This window comes from Cavia porcellus, unplaced genomic scaffold (genome assembly GCF_034190915.1).
Source record: "Cavia porcellus strain 051 isolate PalLab524CR breed Dunkin Hartley unplaced genomic scaffold, mCavPor4.1 scaffold_29, whole genome shotgun sequence".
Classification (NCBI taxonomy): domain Eukaryota; kingdom Metazoa; phylum Chordata; class Mammalia; order Rodentia; family Caviidae; genus Cavia; species Cavia porcellus.
In genome coordinates, this window is record NW_026947512.1 from 18,600,006 (window position 1) to 18,621,945 (window position 21,940).

Genomic DNA, 21,940 nt, shown 5'->3' on the forward strand with positions numbered 1-21,940 from the left:
ATCAATTACTGGTTTGAGTGAGAATCTTTCAAAGACCAAAAGTGCTTAGCTCATCCAGCCATGGATCTGACCAGGCCATTTGTGCTATGGATGTCCAAGCAGTGGACCATCTGCCTGGTCCCTTCAGCTGCAGACTGGACCGAAACAGGGCACCCCCAAAGACCCTGCAAACTGATGATTGGGACTTGCTGCCCCCTGCATCCTTCTTGTGTATCTCCCCTGTCCCTTCCCTGACACTGGGCCAAACTGAGGATCACAGTTAGTTTGTATTTGTAATCCCATTGAGATGTTATTGGAATTGCAGTGAGCTAACTTCAATCTACCACCTCCAGTGCAACCCACGGTGAAAATAAAGACGCTAAGACATATTCAAAGTTACAGGCAGCCAAGAGGTCCTGAGTCCCGTCCAGGTGAGGATTCGTGGAACAAAGGTTCATCCCAGCGCCTCACCCAGAATTTATTAATTCGTGAAGAAGAGAGTGGTGAGAATAGTGGGAGATATGTGAGTACTGTGAGCTGAGCTAGCAGAAAGACCTCCACAATATGCAGAGAGACCAACCTGCATAACTCAGTTGGGGTAGCATTTAATGTTTAGGAAGGTGTTGTTTCAGTTTCTGATGTGTAAACTTTTGTGCCTGGGAAGTCATAGCCTCTTATCTTGGGTCTTGAACTCAGTTGACATTCCTGGGGATATGTGGCTCTTCCAGCCCACTGAGCTCAATGGTTTACAAGGAGACACATGGGGAGGAAACCACAAATTGTCAGCTGACTTCAAAGATTACAGATCAGTACCTCTGCTGGACCTATCTACATTGCTTAGAGCCAATTGAAGAGAAAAGGGAAGCTCTGTACATGTCAGTACATGGAGATAGGGCCTCGCTTAACTAGTGCAGAGGTAACCGTTCTGCATTCAAGAAGAGCCACCCAAGTGGTCTTCTGTGGCACTGGTGAATAGCCTAAGCCCTGCTGGGTCTCTGGTCCTGGTCCTCCCAAGGTGCCTGTTACCACCGGTGACTGCCACTGTCCCTTAGACTTCTCCCTACATTGGGACAGCAGAGGAAGAGGCAGGGCTTCCAGAGCAAAAGCTAGAGGTGCTAAGAGCTCTGGCCTCACCAGTGTGTGACCCACCTGCCCCAGAAGCCCTCTCTTTAGTTCTGTGTGGGGCTTTAACCTCCCCTTTCCTCCTGCCCTCTTGGGTCCCTGTCACCTAGACTGACTCAGTGAGGTCTCTGTCTTCCGCCTAGAGCTCTGCCTTCCAGCAGCCTCAGAGAAGCGTGCCAATCCTTCTGCTTTTGCCAGTGTCGTTGCTGGCACAACAGCATTTGGGCATTCATACCACTTCCTCTCCTGTAGCTCCCTACAGTCCATTTCCAGCATTAGCAGCAAACAAAATCTTTCTAGAACTTAAGTCAGGTAATTTTCAAAACTGTCCAAAATGTCCAAGCTCTTTCCAAGAAATAGTCAAAATAGTCAAAAAAGAGTACATATCCGTCATTGCTCTGCCCCTGCTCCCCCAGAAACTCCACTCCAGGCACTGGAGAGTGAGTATTGACCATGTTGGCTGTTCTGCTTCCCCAAGGCATTAGCACCTGTTATTCCTTCTGCCTGAAGTGGGTTTCCACTCTTCTGTCCAGTCTCATGTTCTTACTTGTTTTGGGCCAGTGTTCTTACTTGCTTTTCTGACTGACTGATCCAAAACCCGCTCAGCACTTTCCTCCTTTACTAATCTGCTTTCTTTCTTCCATAGGGCACAGCAGCATCTGTTTTTTGTTGTTGTTGTTGTTTGTTTGTTTTGTTTGTTTGTTTGTTTGTTTGTAGTAGGGAAGCTCTAAGAGGATAACATTCAGTCTTCTGGGTTCACTATTGTATTCACAGGACCTTGAGCACAGAAATGCTAAACACAGATTTGCTGGGGGTGGGGGGGAAACAAAGCAGTGAATCAACTTGGAAGTTGCAGGCCTGTCCCCAAGTCCTCACGGGTCAGTGGTGAGTGCAGCCTGCTTCCCAGCTCATTCCTCCCCCAGCTCTTTCCCAGATGCCCAGCAGGTCCCCCAGTAAAAGCTCTTCCCACAGGCCTGCAGCCACTCCAGTCCCCTACACGTCCTGTCCAGTAGGGAGCCAGCCATTCATGTGTCACAGAGGCAAGCAAGCACCTGTGGCAGCTCCCACAAGGTGTCACTTCCAGCCACATCCTGGATGAGAGGCACCCACAACCCCATCTCCATCCCCACCCTTGCCTTGGGAGAGCCCAAAACTGGAAAGCCTGGAGCAGGCCCTGCTGACCCTTCATCTCAGCATCCTGTCCCTGCATGTTCTGGTCTCTGCTATGTCACTCCTTCCTGTTGGGACCAACCTTTACTCCAGTAAGTTAGAAGAAGAAGAAATCTCCAATCAGCAACCTCTACCCACGCGTGTTTTGTGCATTATTTAAGAACACACATCCGTACACACAAGTCAAAGTGTGAGTGGTGTTTGGATCCAGAGTCTCCCCCCTGCCCCTCCCCATGGCCAAGGGCCCATCAGCGGAATACAATAGAGGCATATTCCACTTGGTCTGGTGGCAGCCTTGTTCTTGGAGGCCAGTCGAAACGGGGCATGTTGGCATAGATGGCGAAGTCGTCCTCTTTCCAGGGGGCCAGGTTAATCACGTTGCAATACACAGCCTCGGCTCCGCAGGAAAAGTCCTTTAGAAATAGAAACCCAGTATAGATAGCCAAGCAATGGGGACTTGTAAAAACAAACCTGGGCGCTCGGCTGTCTTTACAGGCGGGAGCAGAGCCTTGGGGTTTCAAACACACCCCTTCCATACAGGTCACCCACTTCATCCCACCGCCCTCTGCACGGATCCTATCCAGGAAACACCTAGAAACCACAGCAGAGATGGCCAGGGCCTCTCTGCATAAGACTCCACTTACTGCCTTACCAAAGGTTTATGGAGAAACTTGGTCTGATGTCTCAGTTGTTTTTTAAACAGTCCTAGAAAAATTAATAAACTCAAAGTCAAATTGCTGAGTTTAGGGCTCAACTGTAAAATGCAAAAGTCAAGTTCAATGGGCCTCTGAGACTAAGTAAGATTCCCAGGAAATGCAAATGAGTACATTTCGTAATTTTGCTCTTATGTAGATGAGATTATTTGCAATCAATATTTCCTTTAATTGATGCATTTATATGCATATAGCTTATGTGTGGCTTTCAGCATGAAGAATTTAGATGATACAAAATTCCTGCTACTATGTATGGAGTCCCTGGTGACCCTAGAGAAAGACTCTATAGCCTGCCTGGTGCCATCTCCTCTTGCCAAGGTTGCCCCACAACAAAGACATCCCGAGTCTTCCCCCAGCTTCCCTCCCTTTTGCATTCCCACTTCCAAGGCCAGCTGCTCAACTCACTCTCATGCCTCCATTTCTTCAAGATCACCACCAGGAGACCCACCAGGAGCAAGACGAGGGCCATGACACCAATGGATCCGGAGAGGGTGCTGGCTGCCGTGCTGACGCTGAGGAGAGCACCCAAGGGAGATGAGGTCAGTCCAGCTGCCCCAGCTGCTGATGACCACCACCAAAGTGCGCTGGGCTCCCTGCCCTGTGCTTGCTCTCTTGACTCTGGGCTTCCCCCCTATAGCTGAGCATCTTCTCTCTTATATCTTCAAAGCCATGCTCCCACACACACCCACAGACCACTTCTCTGAGCCCAGTCCTCTGTCTGAGTCTACAGACCTGGTCTCTGGCATCAGGGTGGTGTTGCCTACAGGACATAGGGGAGAATAAAAGAAAAGGATTAGTTGAGAGCAATCCTTACACGCATGCAAATAAGCTGTATGGGATCCCGAATGGTATCACTAACTCCTTACAATCTCATTTAGTCTTCATCAATAGACGTGAGGCACAAACAGTCATTATTTCCATTTCACAGGGAGAGACCAGCTCGCAAGGATGAGACTTGCTCACAGTCGCAGAGTTAGTAAGAGGCAGGGTCTGGTGAACTTAAAACCAAACTACCTTTGGTTTTAAACTATGTTCCTAACACAGTTAGGTCACAGAGGCAAGGAAACTCAGAGGAAGGCACTCGCCAGAGGTAAGTACTGCAGCCAGGACCTGAGTCTGCATTTTTTCTCCAAATCAAAGCTGTCTTCACCTGCTCAGGCCCTGCCTGTTCTCCCCTCATAAGATGGAGTTGATGATCCACAGTCCAGCAGGTGGTGCCTTGCTCTCTCTGGTTGCATGTCCTGGGAACTGGTTACTCAGACACTCTGACACAGAGACAGCTGCCAAGATGGTGAAGGGGCACATCAGGCCACCACAGCAATCTATTCCCAGGTTGTAGGTGCCAGGAATTGTAGCTTCTTGGAGCACTGAGCCAGGTAGAATCACACGGGGCACCTTGGCAGCTCCATTCCTGTCTTTACTCCCGCCCCCTCTGTGTAGGCCAGCAGCCCTCATCAAGTTCCCCAGGAACAGCTGCTGTCCATCTACCAGTGCCCATCTATGGGTCAGGAGGCTGCTCAGAAGCCAGATCTTCTGAGATGAAGCACCCAGTCAAGGGGCTTGGTGCAGGGAACAGCGGTGTGTGACAGAGCACACATGACCCTATGCCAAGACAGGGGAATCTGAGTCACTGGCTGATGGAGGCTGGCCGTGCCTATTTACCGCAGACCAGAGACAGGGCAAGGAGAACCATCCAGGATCAGAAAGGGACATAGCTATTCTTCGAAGGCAGAGGACACACATGGGCATGAGGCCACCGAAGAACTTGACCTGTTAGGCCCAATAGCCTAGATCTCAAGTACTTCCTGACTGTGATCTTACCCTCTTGGAGCCCCCATTTTCTTTATCTGTGAAGTGGACATAATATCAACACCTACCTCACAGAGACGTTTAAGAATTTATGCTCTTGTGAGGGCCATTTTGCCTCGGGCTTGTTCTCAACTGGCCTTACCTGGTAAGAGTGAGTGGGTGAGATTCTCCATGGACGCATTGCTGTCTCTGAGGGCCCAAACACTGCGACTAGTCCAGTTCATCTCACCCAGGGACCATCGGGGGTTCTTGGGACAAGTTGTGCTCCTTAGCTGGAAGCAGTTTTTTCAGAAGTATTGACCAGAGGTGGACACAAGGCCTTGGGCAGCTGGGGTCTCTTTTCCTCCCGTCTCTTATTCCTCCAGGGCAACCTGCTAGGGGCAAACGGTAAATCTCACCACTGAAGGGGACCTTGAAGGCTTGGTGACTGCGTCTCTCTTATACAAGGCATCTTCAGACTGGCCTTCTACAAGCACACGTCCAAAGTTGCTCCCTGCCTCTATCACAGCATGGGTTTCTGAAGTCACCTCCAAGCTACTTGGGTTACTGTCAGTCTCCCACTATAAGAATGTGAGCTCCACAGAACAAATGAAACCTGTTCCATTTGGCCCTTGCTATATCCTGAGAACCTAGCACAATGCTTCGTACAACGTAAGTTTATGATATATGTGTTGGCTGAGTGGATGAATAAATGAACACCAAAAATTACTTCCCAACAAACTGATTATGACCACCCAATCTGTGAGGGAATTTTGGAGAGCTTACACCCCAGACTTTTGAATTCTCAAGTGATAGCTGATCTTTATCCTTTGAAGAAAAACTTGGGTTGAAACAGCTCAGACTGCTCTGAACCATCCCAGCTGTGTGGTAAAGCAGGTGATGGCTGAACTAAGCAATAGAAATTTCCAAACAAGAGGAGATGTGCCTCTGAATACCACGAACCGTGAGCTGAGGACCTGGAGAAGGAAGTCCTGCCCCAATGGGCGGCCCAGGGGAGGAAGACAGAGGCAGAGTGGGAATCTAAAATGTAGTGTCCCACAGTTACCATCACAGGCACTCACCCTGCCCCAGCCTCGGTTCCTGTGTAGGGGCTGAGGCTAAGAGAGAGGTGTGCTGAAGTCCACCCGCCACCACCACATCCTTGCAGACAGACCTGCAAAAGGTGTTGGGAACCCCATCTCTAACAAGGCCTGAGCTGGAACGAGAGCCCAGGAGACGTGGCTAAGGCCTTGCCCTTGCTTGGACCCAGCTTCCTATTTGTGAAATGAGGCGGGATGAGAAGAGGAACGTGAATGCCAGGTTCTTCCCACAAAGTCGTCTCTTCAGTTGTCCCCTTCCTCATGTGACTGTGTAGCTGACACCCTTCTCAGTCTGGTACATTTCCCAAAGAACAGGAAAAGCTTTTCAGAAAGGAGCCTGAGTGATAGAAATTGTTTTTACTTTTAATTTTCTAAAGAGTGAGGATATCATAATCTTTTCAGTGTGGGGCATTTTTCTGTTCGTTAAGCAACATTAAGATAGTTTAAGATTCAAAGGCAGAGGAGGTGGGGCGAGCTCACTGTGGGCTTCATGCACGCAGATCAAACACGCACACACATGCATACTCACGCGCACACAAGTGCACAATCTTAAAACATTTTTCCCATGGATGACAGCACATCACATGCATCACTCTCCCTCATTTTTTCTCAGAGCTAAAAACCATCAATATGCAGAGCTTTCTCTTGCTGTTCTTTAGTGACAGAATGACCTGCTGTACAGATACCCACAGGAGACTGTGACTGTTTTCCCACCAGTGCACACTTAGATGGCTTCCATTATTCACTGTTCAATTGATGGGCTTACACAGCATCATTTTGCACCTGCATGAATACGTGTGTGAGAGGCGAATGGCCTGAAAACGGATTTGCAATCCATATTTTAGGAAGTCGGTATTTTTAAGAATCTAAAATGTAGTGTTATCCAATTTGATAACCCATATTATAAATCAGATTTCATTCTGAATGGCCCATGGGTTTCTAAAAATCAAAATGTTCATCAAACTAGCAGGAGGGTCTCTGCTAGTTTGAGGCCAGCCTGGCTACATAATGAGTTTAAGGCCAGCCTGAACTACATAGTGAGAACTTGTATCAAAAAAAAAGAAAGAAAGAAAGAAAGAAAGAAAGAAAGAAAGAAAGAAAGAAGCTAAATCTAGCTTCCTTGTTCACTGAGTCTCTCTCTCAAGTATCCAGTGGAATTTTCTCAAAGCTGTACAATGTGGTACCAAAAGAGACAAAAGCCAATGCAGATCTGAGAATCTAGCTCACTATTATCAAGCTAGATATTAATAATAAAGCTTGCAAAAATATTCATCAAGGCTTCTCGTCACACCTAATTTTTTATGTTTTGGAAAATTAACTATTTTTCATAAAATGTTCAGGTGTAATGGTTTTAGTGCCCTTTGTTTGGTAGTACTAGGAATCAAACCCAAGGACACTCTGTCATTGAGCTGCACCCCAGCCTTTTTATTTTATCTTGAGACAAAGTCTTCAGTTGCCCAGGCTGGCCTTCAACTTGTAATCCTCATGCTTTAGCCTCCCAAGTAGCTGGGATTACAGGCAGGTGCCACCTCCCCCAGCTATAACTATTTTTTAATAGATTTAGTAGATATTTTTAAACTCCTTTGGTTTTTATTTCTAATATGGCCTTTAAATAGATATAAGCCATATCAACAATAGTTTTTGGGTTTCTCAGAAACCGCTTTCTCTGAAAATAAGAGCTAGCTGTAAAATAATCAACCTTGAAAAGTAGAGATCAACAGTGCCAGGTCTGCAGATGGTGGCATGCATCAGAGAGGGCAGCTGCCTCCTGGAGGTGGGAGCCCTCACCCACTACCTAACTGCCAGAGGGGACAGAGCCCTGGCCCAAGAGCCAGACCCTGGTTGGGGAGTGGGGAGAAGGAACAGAAGTGGTTGTTGACCAAACTGCTGACCACCACCTGCTCTGATCCACTGCCCAGACCCCTCCTCACTGGCTGTCAGCATGTGAAATCCCCATGGAAGTGTCTGCCTTAGCAAAAGGCAAATTCTGTCCAAACAAGGCAACACATCATTGAAGCTTACATGAATGTGTGCACAGCACTATGGAAGTTATACAAATACGTACTAAATTTTTTAACAGTTCCACTTTAATGAAAGAACTTGTATCTAAAGCAGGGGTGGAATAGGTATTAAAAAAATCAAAGGAGTCAGCGCACATCTGTAATTGCAGCTAGGAGGCTGAGACAAGAAGATTGCAGATTTGAACTCAGCCTAGGCAACTTTTAGTGACTTAATGAGATCTCTCAAAATAAAAATTTTTTAAAATTTTTTCTAAGGGCTGGGAGTGGAGCTCAGTGTGAAAGCCCTGCATTCAATCCCTAGTCTCTCTCTCTCTCTCTCTCTCTCTCTCTCTTTCACAAATGGAACCAAAATATACAAAATAATTTGAATATACAAACTGTACATGCGCTTATATTAGACGTGTGCCACCAACTAATTCTAATTCGAAAATCAAAGGAAAAACGTTCAATCCCTGCAAGCTGGTTTGAGCATACAGTCAGTCCCAGCAATGGGACACAGACTGCCAGGGCAAGGCGAACCCCGCGTTGTCCACCCCGACCCCTGCAGGCAGAACAGAGATGGATGTTAAAGAGACCCGCAGAGGGGCTGTTGGAGGAGAGGGATGGGTCGTTCCTAACTTGGAACACCGGAAGGCTGCCAGGAGGAGGTGGCGTTTGTGCTGGGCTGTGGGCGTCCCCGGGTCAGAGGAGGGTGGGGACGCCAGGAACAGCAAACGCATGATGGTGTTTTTCCTTCTGTGCACGTCTTGACCGGCGGGTGAGAGGCGCACAAGCACACATCTAGGGTAGGAGAAAAGGAGGCACCCAGCCTGCAAAGCCAGTTTGCAGACACTCACTGTGCGCTGTGCACCCCTGTAGCTCTTTTCCAAGGCCTCAGAGGCTCTAATGTGTTCCGCGGGGACAGCGCGGGGCGACGCTCCGCTCTGGACTTTACGGGTCTGTGGTTGTTACTGCAACTTTTCCTTTCTCGGAATAGAAACTGCGCGTCCTCCTTCGGTCTGTGAGCGACCCCTTTACGGACTGGGTGCCTTGAAGCTCACGCCGCCGAGGTTTTCAGCTCGCCCCGGAGCTCGGAGCTCCCTTGCAAACCGCGATCGCTGGCCCGAACTTGTGGCTTCCGGAGAGAAACCGAAAGGCAGCCTGGGCCGGGCCGGCGACACCGGCACACCGGCGGCCTCGGGACTCAGCCGGACTCGCAGGTGTGGGGGTGCTGGCCGCCGGCCCCCACGGGCCCTCGGCCGGACTGAAGAACGTCACCAGTGTTTTCAGAAAGCAAACACTTTTTTGGCAAGTGCCAGACGAAAAACCTTGCTGCCGTCTCACGATCCTATTTGTATATATATATATATATATATATATATATATATATATATATTTTTTTTTTTTTTTTTTTCTTTTTTTCCTGGTGCTTGGGGTTGAACCCAGGGCCTTTGCACTGAGCCTTATTCCCAGCTTGCTTGCCTTTTTTCTTTCTTTCTTTCTTTCTTTCTTTCTTTCTTTCTTTCTTTTCTTTCTTTCTTTCTTTCTTTCTTTCTTTCTTCCTTCCTTCCTTCCTTCCTTCCTTTCTTCCTTCCTTCCTTCCTTCCTTTCTTCCTTTCTATTTTAAAACAAATTGCTCAAGACAGGTCTTGAGTTTAGATCCTCCTGCCTCAGTCTCTCAGAGTACTGGGGTTACAGGAATGCCCACCATGCCTCACTTACAAATTATTTTTTTAGAGTTATAAATTCTAATATTCAACTAAGTAATATGTTATTCACCCCAGGATATTGAAAAGAAAAAATATTGAACCAAAATACTGAACCAGAAAATGAAATGCTGTGTAGAGAAAAAGTGAAATATTTGGACTGTTAATAAATTTGGGGGAGAAAGATGAAATGCGAAAAGAAAATAGAGCTCAGAGGTGCTGGTTTCAGTGAATGTGCAGCAGGAATGTGCACAGAATGTGAACTCCATTGTCAAACATAATCGATGAATTGAAAAAGCTGGAGTTTTAAAATGCAAAGAATGTGAACCCACTTTCACGTAGTTTGAATATGAAACAATGGCATTCTTTTATTGAAAAGTCTCCCCATTGAGTAAGAAATTTTTACTTTACAAAAGACAACGTGGATTGCAGCCACAATTTTTCCCAAATAGTGAGGAAGCAAATCCCTAGATCCTGGTTACTTTATTAAACTTTAAAGGACTTTGCACTTCATGGACTCTCTGTAGCTGAAAAATCAATTGAAAAAGGACAAGAAAAAAATGCAAAATGGAAAGATTGAGCCCATTTTTGGTAAATGTGAAGAATCTGAAACAAGCATCAGTAATGCTAAATAGTCAAATTTTAAATCTGATTTGAAAATATGTTATTAACAGTGTGAAAAAACAAACCCTGTATGATGAGGGAAATATTGGAATGCTATTGAACACATAGACATAATTTTGGTTTTGGCAAGACGGAAGTTAGCATTTAGTAGATTATCCAAGAAGAGTCTGCACGCTTCAAATTTAAATTTTCTTCATTTACAGAAATCATAGAGGATTCATAGCATCATTGATCCAGAATACAAATATAAGCACCAAATATCATGTAGTCATTATTGAGATATGAAAAAAGAAATAAAATCATTAAAACAACAGATTTGTTAACCAAAATAATTTTGAAAATTTTAAGAAATGCTGAATATCACACAGTTAAATAACTGAGAGCCATCTCTGATGAATGTAGGCCACATGGAATGGTTAATTATTTTTAGACTTGTAAATTTGCAAAATGCAGTTACTTCTACATGTAAACATCTTTTTAAAAAAGCAAAGGGTTTTCCACATCAAATTACATAGCTTGCGAAGGAATATATAGATTTTTAGTAGACTGTACCAGCAACAAAAAAGACTGACTCCAGGCTGGAATGATATAAGGAGGTAGAAACACTACAATCACAAAAATTTTATGACAATCTTAATGGATTTTAACATAAGTCCCCAAACAATTCTAAGATTGCTCATGCTTTAGACCTCTCAGAGAATGACACATCAAACAGTTCTGTAGACCTCCCTGAATTCCTTTTTTTTTTTTTTTCCTTTTGAGACAGGGACTCATTTACACCCTAGGCTGGCCTCCAATTCAAGGCAATCCTCTTGCTTCATTCAGCCTCCAGAATACTGGGGTTTATACATGTGCACCACCATCCCTGGCTTCACACCACTGAATTCTTCTTATATATATATGTACAAAAATGTGTGACTTCAGTAAGATGTTGAAGAATATTGGCATAGCAATAGAACATAATAGAGACTACTATGAAGTATGTGACAGAAAAATCAATTTAAAACTATTGCAATCCAAAAATGTTAATCTGGGTTGGGGATTTAGCTCAGCGGCATAAGCGCCTGCCTTGCAAGCAGGCAGTTGTGAGTTCGATCCCTGGTACTGATAAAAAAAAAAAAAAAGGTTAATCTGAGTCATATGGAATGCCCTTAAAAATCATCTACTAATAAATAGCTTCTTGAATGCAAGCTAATGCTAAATTCTCATTTTTATATTTATTATACTAAATATAGCATAATAAACATATAATATACATATATACTGTATTAATATAAATATAATAAATATTAATGTTTTATATCTATTAAAATATTTAACTATATTTTCCAAATAAATGTTTTTAAATATATTTTCTTGGCACTGACTTGGCATGATATTTTAAATAAAAAATTTGATAACAAATATTAAAATAAGCAGAAATCAAGCATTAACATATAGAATTTCCTTAAAAATACCAATAGAATTAAGAAACTCTTAGAAAAAAATGTTTTTACCAGCTGGGTGTAACCAGCATGTGCCTGTAATCCGAGCACTCGGGAGGCTGAGGCAGAAGGATCATTGCAAGTTCAAGATCAATCTGGGCTACAAAGTGAGCTCAAGGCCAACCTGAACTGCATGAGACTTTGCCTCAAAAAGACAAAAAAAAATTTTTTTTTTATCAAGTTAAAGACAGTGTTCCCGAAATATATGTATAACACTGTTTTTGTATATTGTTCAAGCTACATAAATGGTAGGGTCTTGATACTAATGCCAACTTCTCTACAATGAAAAGCACTAGAAAATGGAAAGAGGAAACTCAATTTAACTGGAATTTGTAGGACCAGAATTGGTACAATCCAAAAGTCAACATCTGAACCAGTTTTTTCTGTGTTGGAAGCAGTGCTATCTCTTTAAAAGAAGTTTGTGTGGGTCAGGAATATAGTTCAGCAGCATAAGCGCCTGTCTGGCAAGTGCAAGGTCCTGAGTTTAATTCCTGGCACTACAAAAAAGTTTGTGATGCTCAAAGACTATGATGATCTTTTCAGATGGCTTGTGTAGTTTGAAAGTGTGTACTTTGAGTGTGTACTTCCACATCTGTTCAGACTATGTGATTGAAACTGACGGCTTCAGCTGGAAGTACGATGTGACTCTGATGTGAGAGGACCTCGACTTCAGTGTCACAAGTCCAGACAGCTCCCATGCCATGCTTCAAAATGTGCATTTGTGGTGCTGCCAAGTGGTACGCTACCAAGTGGTACATCTTACTGAGACTGTTGTACCTCTCAGGTTGCACTAACCATGCAGCCTGCGGTGGAAAATGTAGTTCCTCACATAAGAGTTTTATAAAAGCTACTTATCGATAGCATCCCATTTCTACAGAAAATGAGATACCCAAACATGCAACCACTGAAATAGCCACAGAAAATTTTGTTTTCCTATGCATTATTTTACGACAAAACAGATATATATATATATATATATATATATATATATATATATATATATTCAGAGATTTTGAGTTCCTGACTATTGCAACTAAAATCATCAATTCTATGTTATTTTAGATTCCAAAATTGTGTGTCATTTGTGCGGAACCCACTGAGAGTGCAGAAAGATCCAGCTGTAAAGGAGGATGATTCCCATGTCATTTACAGCCACACCTTCTTAATGCTCGGTAATGGTGGGCTACTTGTGAGGTGTCTAATACATTGGGAAGGAGGGAGGCCTTCAGGAAGAAAAGAGAGAAGAAAAGGGCAAGCAAGGCGGAAGGCTTGAGCTGAATCTTAAGAGCACTGGTGTGGGGCCGACAGTAGCTTTGGAAATGACTCTTTTTAAGAAGTGACCGACCTTCAGAGAGCAGCTCGATCACCAAAAGGCAGCCTGGGCCTCGCGAAGGTGCCTGTGAAACACAATGCTGAAAATACATCTCATGGTAATAAAACATCATTTTTTGTTTTTTTGTACTGGGGATAGAACTTACAACCTTGTGCTTGCCAGGCAGGCGCTTATGCCGTTGAGCTAAACTGCTGGCTAAAACTTTGTTTTTAACCCTCGGTTTTATTTCCAGAGCATCCTCCTGTTCATCTGACACAGTTGTCATTTTCTTGCTGTGCCGAACCCTTTCTAGTGATGACAACTATTTTTAATGTAGATCAGCCGAGTAGCTTTGCAACAAATCTGGCTTTTGCTTTTGGTTTTGCTTTTGGCATCCACTGAGGGCCTACTATGTGCTCCCTGCTTTGAAAGGATCTTGGTCCAGTTATAGATTCTCGTAAACATTCTTCAGTAATTCTAAAAATGCCACACTGTCCCTGGAGTACTGTGTTCTCTATGCTAAGAGTACAATCATTTTGGCTTTGTTTTTTCAAGCCTGACTCCCATAGGTCACAGTCTTTTGGAAGCAGGGGCTTATAAATACCAAAGCAGAAAGACATCTTTGGTTCATTCTTCCCAAATAGCCACCTGCAAGATTAGCTTACCATCTCAGGGGCCTGCATGATAGATTTTGTTAGAAAGAAATTAATTTGAAAACAATATATATGTCTCAATAATCTCCATGACTGATATGTTGAAAGGTCTCTAAAGCATTTGCTTGTCTGTTTCTTCATTTGTCTTCAGGGTAGTTCAATAGGACTTTTGTTCATATAAAACTTTTTCTTGCCTTTTATTTATATCTATACAATGTTAGACAAGTGCTCTTGGCTGCCAGTTCTGGAATGCATTGAACAGGCAGTCAGGACCTGCTAACAGAAACATGAATGAAAAATGGGCTTTTAATTCTTTTTTTTTTTTTTTTTTTTTTTTTTTTTTTTTTTTTTTTGAGAAGGTCTACGTAGTTCACGCTAGACTTGATCTCACTGGGTAGCCCAGGCTGGCCTCGAACTCACAGCAATCCAGCCTACTGAGTTCTGGGATTATAGGTATGCATCACCATGCCTTGCTTGGGTTTTCAGATTCTTACAAATATTATTTCTGTCCCACCTTTCAACCCCAGGATCAAATTTCAAAGCAGAAGATAAAAAAAGAATACATTTCTTTTTAAACAAAGTCTAGTTTTTTTTTCCAAAGACTAGTAGGGTATTAATTGAAGGCTCAGTCTCATGGAACAAATAAAAATCAATATTTGGCCTAAAATCCATTTAGAAGAAATAACTATTACAGGACATGTAAATCGTTCCTCTTGAGGTTTAAAACAAGCAGTGGCAATTCATTTAGAAAAGTAACCTTTACAGGCTTCTTAGGGGCTGGCAGCAGGCACTGAACAAAGAACGTGAGCCTGGTCTGAGTTGGTCCCCCTCCCAGAAGGGGGTCCCTAACGGCCTTTGGATCAATCAGAGCAGACCCTGGAAAGGCCCGGCTGGATATGCAACAGGCTGGCAGAATCCTAAAGAGGAGACTCCAGTCCTTGACCTGCTCTTGTAAATTTAATAGCTTTCAGGGAGGATTCATAAGCAGGCTGATGAAGGAACCTAGCATTCCCATCCTGTCTGACAAACAGACCATGGGGCTTTTAGTAGTCAGAGCCATGATAGCAGACCACAATGCCCAGAGAGGCGCCTGCAGAGACCACTTTGGGGACCACTTCCTGGACAGCAGCCATCAAAAACCCCCAATCCTTAAACATGAACTCGAGGCTTCCTGCCCACCCACACACTGCCTTGTGTTCAGCACATTCAGCAGATACTGGGACAGGAGGAAACAACAGGTTCTGAGGCAGCTTTTAAACAAATCTTTAGTTAGAAAAAGTCCTCCATCCAAACGTAAAGCCAAGCCAGGTGTGATGGCACATAGCTGTCATGCTAGCCCTCAGGAGGCTGAGGCAGGAAGAATCACCGAGAGTACAAGGCCAGCCTGGGCTACAAAGTGAGTTTAGGGCCAGCCTGAACTGCGTAGTGAGATCTCATTGAGAAAAGAAAAAACAAACAAACGTAAAGCCTTTGACTGTAAGCCTAATTCAATTTCCCCAGCCAGACTGTAGGGTCACAGATCATAAAAGTCCTCTTTGTTTGACAGGGGTGAAGCCACTTACCGTAGGCCACTCAAGGAGGTAGGAGCCACTCTAGGACTAGAATGCAAGCGCTCTAAAACCCACTTGGGCTGGTTCCTCACACAACCTAGAAAACTGTAATAAAGAGCACATCAGCACCCACCACTCATCTTCCTATTAAAATAGGCGTGCTACCTAAAACCTCTAATAGCACAAAAGAATTTGCTAATCAATAACCGGGGCCCATCAGCTGGGTTGCCCACAGGCAGCCAGTGCTCTGCTGGCCCTAAGACCCTGCCAGGATGGGGCTGAGAAATAGGACCTCAGCTACTCAGGAGACTGAGGCAGAAGGACTATTTAAGTTCAAGTTCCACTTGACAATTCAGCAAAATTTAAAAAAAATAAGGACCAGTACTATATCTCAGTGGTAGAGCATCCCTGGGTTCCAACCTCAGCCTTGAAAACAAAAGCAAAGCACTTTAGGGCGTCCCTTCCCTTCCAAGTACAAGCGCATTGAGACACAAACACAGGGCACATGGAGGCGAGGCGGGAGTGAGGACCATTGCAGACCAAGGAACCACATATCCTGACAAGGGAAAACCTCACCCCATGAATCGGGCTGAGCCTGCACCTCTACAAAAGTGAGTGACTTGGGGTAAGCCATGAAAGTTTTCTGAGCCCCAGCTTCTTTACCTGAAAAAGCCAACAGTGCCTGTGGAACAGGGTGTCCTGAAGGGAAGTTTAAGGATGCTTGCAGCACCCATGCAGCTGATAGCTTCGGAGCTCAGTTAAGTTAACCCTACACACAGTCCGACTTGCAGCAGCTGGACGGGTTGTACCTTAGAACGAGGGAGGCAATTCCAGATAGGACTTCAATGACACAAGTGACACTTTTTGGAATCAACAATTTAACAAAGGCAAAGTACACGGGAGAGCCTGCTCCACTCAATAGAATGTTCTTGGGGCTCTGGCTGCCCAGGGAAAGGAGTACCTCAGGCTGGGTAGAGGTCATGGGCAGCAAGAGAGGAGGAAAGACGAAGGCCAGGGCCAGAAAAGCCAGAGATGTCTGAGAGCAATATCGTGCAAGCCACATTTAGAATTTAAAATGACCTAGTTGGCATATACAAAGGGAATGGGCAACATTAACTTTATATAGTATAGTTCACTTCGCCTAATATGTTAAAATATTATTCCAGTTTCTGCTCAGCATAAAGACCAGTGACATCTTTTGCTCTTTTTTGCTACAAATTCTCCAGAATCAGTGTACACTTGCCCTGGCACATCTCCCCACACTGGATGGCACAGGAGTGGACAGACTTTTGTCAACACAGCGTGCCACTTCTAGCTCGGATCCTAGCCTCCTGGGACCTGTGGTCTAGTCTGGGATCCAGACCCAGAGACGGGGGCGGGAGTGTCACCCAACAACATTAACCTTGCAGCTTAGTCCTTGTGCTGTGAGCCTCAGACCATCCCAACCACACCAGATCCCTCCCTGTATGCACACAGGCAGTCCCTGGGCTGTGTCTGGTTTAGGGGCTGTAACATATGACACCCCAGTGAGGAGCCTTATTCTCTGACCCCTTTAGACCCTCTGGTCCCTACCTTGTACTGGCTGAGGCAGATCCCAGACAGGTGTGAGAGGCTGCAAGTGAAGCCTCAGCCCTGCACAGAGCCCTTCGCCTGTCTCCTGGGCGAGCAGCGGCAGCCAAAGGAGTCACCCATGCTGCAGAGGCAGCGGCTGACTGCCAGCTACACCCAGCCCGGCGTCTCCCTCACCCCTCCCTCAAGAGCCTCTTCATTTCCTCCACCGCCTGGCCATCTTCACAATCTGTGAGCATGAGCCTCAGCAAAACCAGACATGGAGATTAGCAGGAGATGCCTTAGCGCTTTTTGGAAACCCTTTTCTCTCTCTCTGCAACCCTACCCTAAGCCACATTCTTAACTACTCATGCTGAGAAAGGAATTCATGTTGAGGTGCCACCTCAGTGGGGCCTAGGGAGCCACCTTCCCCACGAATATGGGCATTTTAAAAAGGCAGAATAATAGAAGAGTAGCCAATATTAATTGAGTGCTTACTAGCGGCCAGACACCTTGCTAATAAAGTAATGGCTCACTCTAGAGGATGACTGGACAAAGGTAGGATTTTAAGCAAGGTGGGACACAGATATCTTCCTCCCATGTGACCTGCCTGCAGGGAATAGAGAGGGATGTGAGAGAGTCACACTGAATTTTCCGGGGCTCTGAAGCAGGGGCTGTGGCGTGCCCGCCCCCACCCCCTCCACGCCTCCTCTGGACTCCCCACTTCTTTCTCCTTCACTACCTGGGGGCCTCCGAGCACACACACTCTCTGTGTGCACTTAAGCAGCTTCGTGACTTTAACCATCGCTGCCCCCCAGATGTGAGTCTCCAGCCCAGCAGTCCTAGGAGCACCCATGGATGACAGGATCAACCTGACGGTGCCCCGATATCTCAAACTTAACTGGTCAGAGTCCTTGATACTCTGCTTCCCTACCCCTGAACCCTGCGTTTGGTGAAGGCAACGCTTTCCTCCGAGTGGCTGAGGACAAAGGCTTAGCGGTCTCTCTTTTGTGACTGAACTTTAAAGTAGTTCAGTATGTTCAGCCATGAGAATAACAGCTCCCCGAAAATATTCCTAATCCCAGGAATCTATTACTATGTTACTTTACAGGGCTAAAGAGATTTCGCAGAAACAGTTAAAGGCCTGGAGATGGGAAGATTACCCTTGATTATCTGCACAGTTTTGAGAAGGAAATAACCTTTCCCCGCTGGGGTCAGAGGGACTCCGGGGAAACACTGAGCAAAGAGACCACACTGCTGATTTTGAAGATGGGGAAAGGGCCCCCAGCAGAGGAATGTGGGCTATTCCCAGGAGCTAGAAAAGACAGGGGAACCCACAGATCTCTTTATTTTTCTTTTTCCAGTGAGACCTGTTTCAAGCTGTGTGATAACGAATTCATATTGTTTTAAACCACTGTGTTTGTGGTCACTGGGCACAGTTACAATACAAAACTGATAAACTAATAGGGTTGCTTGATTCAAAAAATACAAAATAGTGCACAACAAGTCTTCCTCTCAACCTGTCCCTACCTATCCACTTCTTGTCTCAGAAAGTCCTTAATGCAACCGATTTCTTGGTGTCTCCTTCCAGCGATATTCCATGCATTCATGTTGTCACCGTTGGTTTTTTTTTTTTAAAGGGTAACATACTGTTCTATTTTTTTCAAGCCACTATGTTTTCCAGAGGGGATTGGTTTACGGTTTTTTCACTGTTTTGTTACAGCTCTTCTGCCTTCTGTTCATAGCCATTACTGTGGACTGTCTCTCATTTTGGTCATAGCCAAGCTTTCCAATCACAAACAGTGCTGCATGCACAAATGTCTTGATGCTTTGCACCAGACGGTGACAGAGGGAGAAGTTCCAGGAGTCCTCCTGATCCTTCCTTTCCTCCGTCTCCATCTCAGTCGTGGGTGTAACCTGTGGTTCTATCTCCCGCCGCTTTCCCACCCATCCACTGTGCATCCACTGCCAAGCCAGTATCTTCTCCTGCAGGGGCCATCGCAGTGAGCACATCCACATGAGAGTGTGTCAGGAGGGCTCCGACATCCTACAGTCACATCTGGCCATTTGAAGAAGGATTATCTTGGACCTCAGATCTCCTGTCTCTGAAAAAGACTCAATGAGACGAAGCATGCGGATTTTTCTGTGAATGATAAATGGTGTTTGGAGCTCCCTTTGGAAACCTGCTCAACCTTTTTTAACCTGTCAAAAGGAAAGTCAGATGAGTGTCTTGGTGTCTTAAAATAGGTGTAGTCTTAATTACATCTTCTTTCTGTGGGTTTCCAGAGGAGTTAACAGTCTAGAAACAAAATAAGAGGTCTTAGGAGTAGAAATAAATTCACCATGAAGGAGCGAGCGATTGAGATTGAAGTTCAACTTTTATCCTACACATAGCCTAAGAACTTCCCAGAGAACTCTTAGTAAAAGCCTCGGTAACTTTCCAGAACAAAATACACAGATGAGTAATGACCTTCAGCATGTATTTCAGCTTGTTAATACAAACAGGAACATAAGCATGAACTGTAGATAGCAGAGGAGAGGCGTGTTTACCATCACCGACGGGGTAGAACAGCTTCCTGGGCTTGAGCCTGGTTCCATCATCACCAGCTATGTGACTTTGCATAATGCCTTTCATGTGCCTGGGCTCCTTAACTTTAAAACACCTACAGTAGTGTGTGGCAGCAGAAGGTACAGGTCAGAGCCAGGCACCTACCCTGTCCACGTGACCCCACCAATGTCCTTGTCTAAGGGTTCAGCTGAAGTGAAGCCTCGGGCTGGACAACATGGAGTTCTCACATCATTCTGCAAGGAAATCACTCTTCTTCTCATACAGTGGAGGAATCAGTGGCTCCAAGACATCCCTGCTGCCACACAACCATCTGTTAAGTGGCAGAGCTAGAATTCAAGTGCTAATTTGTCTGCTTTTGAAGTCTGGTCTCGGGAGCAAGCACAAATTGTTGATGATGGCAATGTGCAGCCGCTCTCTGGCAAGCCCAGCCCGTGAACTTCTCTTCCTGCAATTACAGCAGAGTCATGTGCACACACATGTGCACACACACGCGCAGGGGCAAGGTTGAGGTGAGAAACTTCCATGCTGCCTGAGCCCGCTACTGGCTGGCTGTGTGGCAGTAATTTCTGACCTGGAAGTCACTTTTCCAGGGTAAAACCGACAGGAGCTGTGGAACTAACTCAAACAAATGAATTCTTGGCATGGTGAGAGCCTGCATAAGCATTTATTGCCAGATTCCTTCTTTTTCAATAAACGTATGGCATGATTACATGAAAGATTAATCTGGGTGTGGGGGCTAACAGAGGTGGGGGGGTTTGCACCTGTCAGCAATGCAATGACCATTCTTGTGAGGCCAAGTAGAAAATGCTTACAAAGACTAAGCAATGAGCTTTCCCATCCTGCAGCCCACACCTCCACACCACACCTGCATGGCCCTTGCCTTTTTTTACTTTAAAAAATTAATTTAAAAATTAATTTTATTGGTACATTTTAGATAACGTACCAGGATCTTTTAGCGCTTTTTTTTTTTTAAATCGGTACCAGGGATTGAACTCACGACCGCATGCTTGCAAGGCAGGCACTTAAGCTGCTGAACTAAATCCCCAGCCCCGATAATGTACCAGTTTTAGATAATGTGCATAAAGATCACATTTATCATAGTATTCTGTCTCTCAGCCTCTGTCTGTCTATCCGTGTGTGTGTTTCTCTCTCTGGAAAACATTCTAAAATTAAGACCCTAGAGTCACCCAATCTAGTACCATCAACTTTAAAGTCAGGTAAACCCAGCTGGTATCTTGGTTACAGCACCTTATGCAAGTTACTTAAACCCACTGGGTCTCAGTTACCTCACCTATAAAGTGGCCTTGCAGGTCCCTGCCTGATAGGACTGGCATGAGACCTGAATGAACTGATGCTTGCAAACTCCTCCACTCAGAGTCTAGCACACAGTTTATGCCCCTAAAATGTTCCGTGTTATTTCCAATCAACCAAGTTCTTCAATTTCATCAGCAAGAAAGCTGCAAGCAAAGAGCAGTGTTCCATTTACAGTCAGGTGGCCAATTAGTGGCCAAGCCAAGACTGGATCCAGATGTCCCTTCCCAGGTCTTTTTTATTCTCTCAGCCACACAGTATGGTGGATTTTCCTTCCTTCATCAACTCCAACCAGAAAGGAACTGAACATCTTCACCTAGAGCTGGTGCTATAACCAGACCAAGGGCCAAGAGCGCCCTATAGCCCCAGCCTCCCTGTCACCCGGAGCCACAGCAACACACTGTCCAGAGTTATCTCCCCATCCAACTACCTCTGTCTTCAGCCTGGTACATCTGGTTCCCACAGGGCTCTGAACAGCTATCCACCTGTCCTGCAGTTCGACCAATCAGCTTTTCCAAGCCTGGACCAGTCAAACCTCAGCTCCCAGGAATGGATGTAAGAAGGAAGGGGGAAGAGGCCTGGGAGGAGGGAGGAGCAGGGAGGGCTCTGACCTGCCCACTTCAGCGGCTCAGAGACAAGGATGCTACAACTCTGTAGCGGAAAGATCCAGGGCTAGAAGTTAGAAGGCCTGGGGCCTCATCCTAGCTCATCCTAGCTCTGCTATAAATGAGCTACAGGCTCTTGGGCCTGTTGCTATGCCTCCCTGTGCCTTGAATTCCTCATCTGCTGTGTAGGTTTGCTTGAGGATCTCTAAGAAGCCTTCTAGCTCAAGTTTTTCCCTAGCAATGATCTTCAGTCTCTGCAGCACAGTGGAGTCTGATGAGCACTGTCAGAAACCTTATTTTGCATATTTAATCTTCCTAAACACCTGCTGGTGTAAACCAGATAATTGGCAGATGACAAGACTAACTAGTGTGAGAAAATCACAGCAGAGTTTAGTGCAGGAACGAATGGTCTCAGCTCAGTCCCTCCCAACCTCCGCTTCCCCTTCTGGGGTGAACAGACCTGTGTCCCCAGGGAAAGGTCAGAGAGATGGGCTCCTGGGAAAAGAAAGAATGCTAAAGAGGCTTTGTTGCTTTGAGTCAAGATCAAAGGACTAGGCGTTTCTCCTCTTTTTGGAAGTCTACTTACCAATTCTGGACCCTTAGGAAGATTTGATTTAGCCTCACATTCCAAGCTTTTGTACTCTTTGACCTTCGGATGCAGAAAGCAGAGGCCATAGCTGTTAGGAATCATCTAGAACACCAGCTG

General features: G+C 45.3%; 1 protein-coding gene across 10 annotated transcripts; it reads right to left on the bottom strand.

Annotated features, from left to right (window-relative positions):
• Positions 1 to 368: 368 nt before the first annotated feature.
• On the bottom strand, positions 369 to 16,912 carry LOC111758285 (uncharacterized). 10 transcript variants are annotated; one of them, XM_063239766.1, is made up of 9 exons: positions 16,774 to 16,912; positions 15,865 to 16,010; positions 15,214 to 15,306; positions 13,032 to 13,083; positions 4,936 to 5,164; positions 3,717 to 3,744; positions 3,390 to 3,496; positions 2,924 to 2,976; positions 369 to 2,684 (listed from the first exon to the last, which is right to left on the bottom strand). In XM_063239766.1, the coding sequence occupies exons 5-9, from the start codon at positions 5,015 to 5,017 to the stop codon at positions 2,520 to 2,522; spliced, it is 435 nt and encodes a 144-aa protein (XP_063095836.1). In that variant the 5' UTR covers positions 5,018 to 5,164; positions 13,032 to 13,083; positions 15,214 to 15,306; positions 15,865 to 16,010; positions 16,774 to 16,912; the 3' UTR covers positions 369 to 2,519. The 10 variants fall into 10 exon arrangements, with proteins under 10 accessions (XP_063095836.1, XP_063095840.1, XP_063095839.1 ...); XM_063239770.1 differs by having other exon boundaries at positions 4,936 to 5,167; XM_063239769.1 differs by lacking the exon at positions 15,865 to 16,010.
• Between the last annotated feature and the right edge of the window lie 5,028 nt (positions 16,913 to 21,940).

Coding starts and splice junctions, on each gene's coding strand:
- LOC111758285 (XM_023567227.2), bottom strand. CDS start 5,017: ATGAACTGGACTAGTCGCAGTGTTTGGGCCCTCAGAGACAGCAATGCG. Junction 3,745..4,935: donor CACCCACTCACTCTTACCAG/GTAAGGCCAGTT, acceptor TATGTCCTGTAG/GCAACACCACCCTGATGCCA. Junction 3,497..3,716: donor ACCCTGATGCCAGAGACCAG/GTCTGTAGACTC, acceptor TGCTCTCCTCAG/CGTCAGCACGGCAGCCAGCA.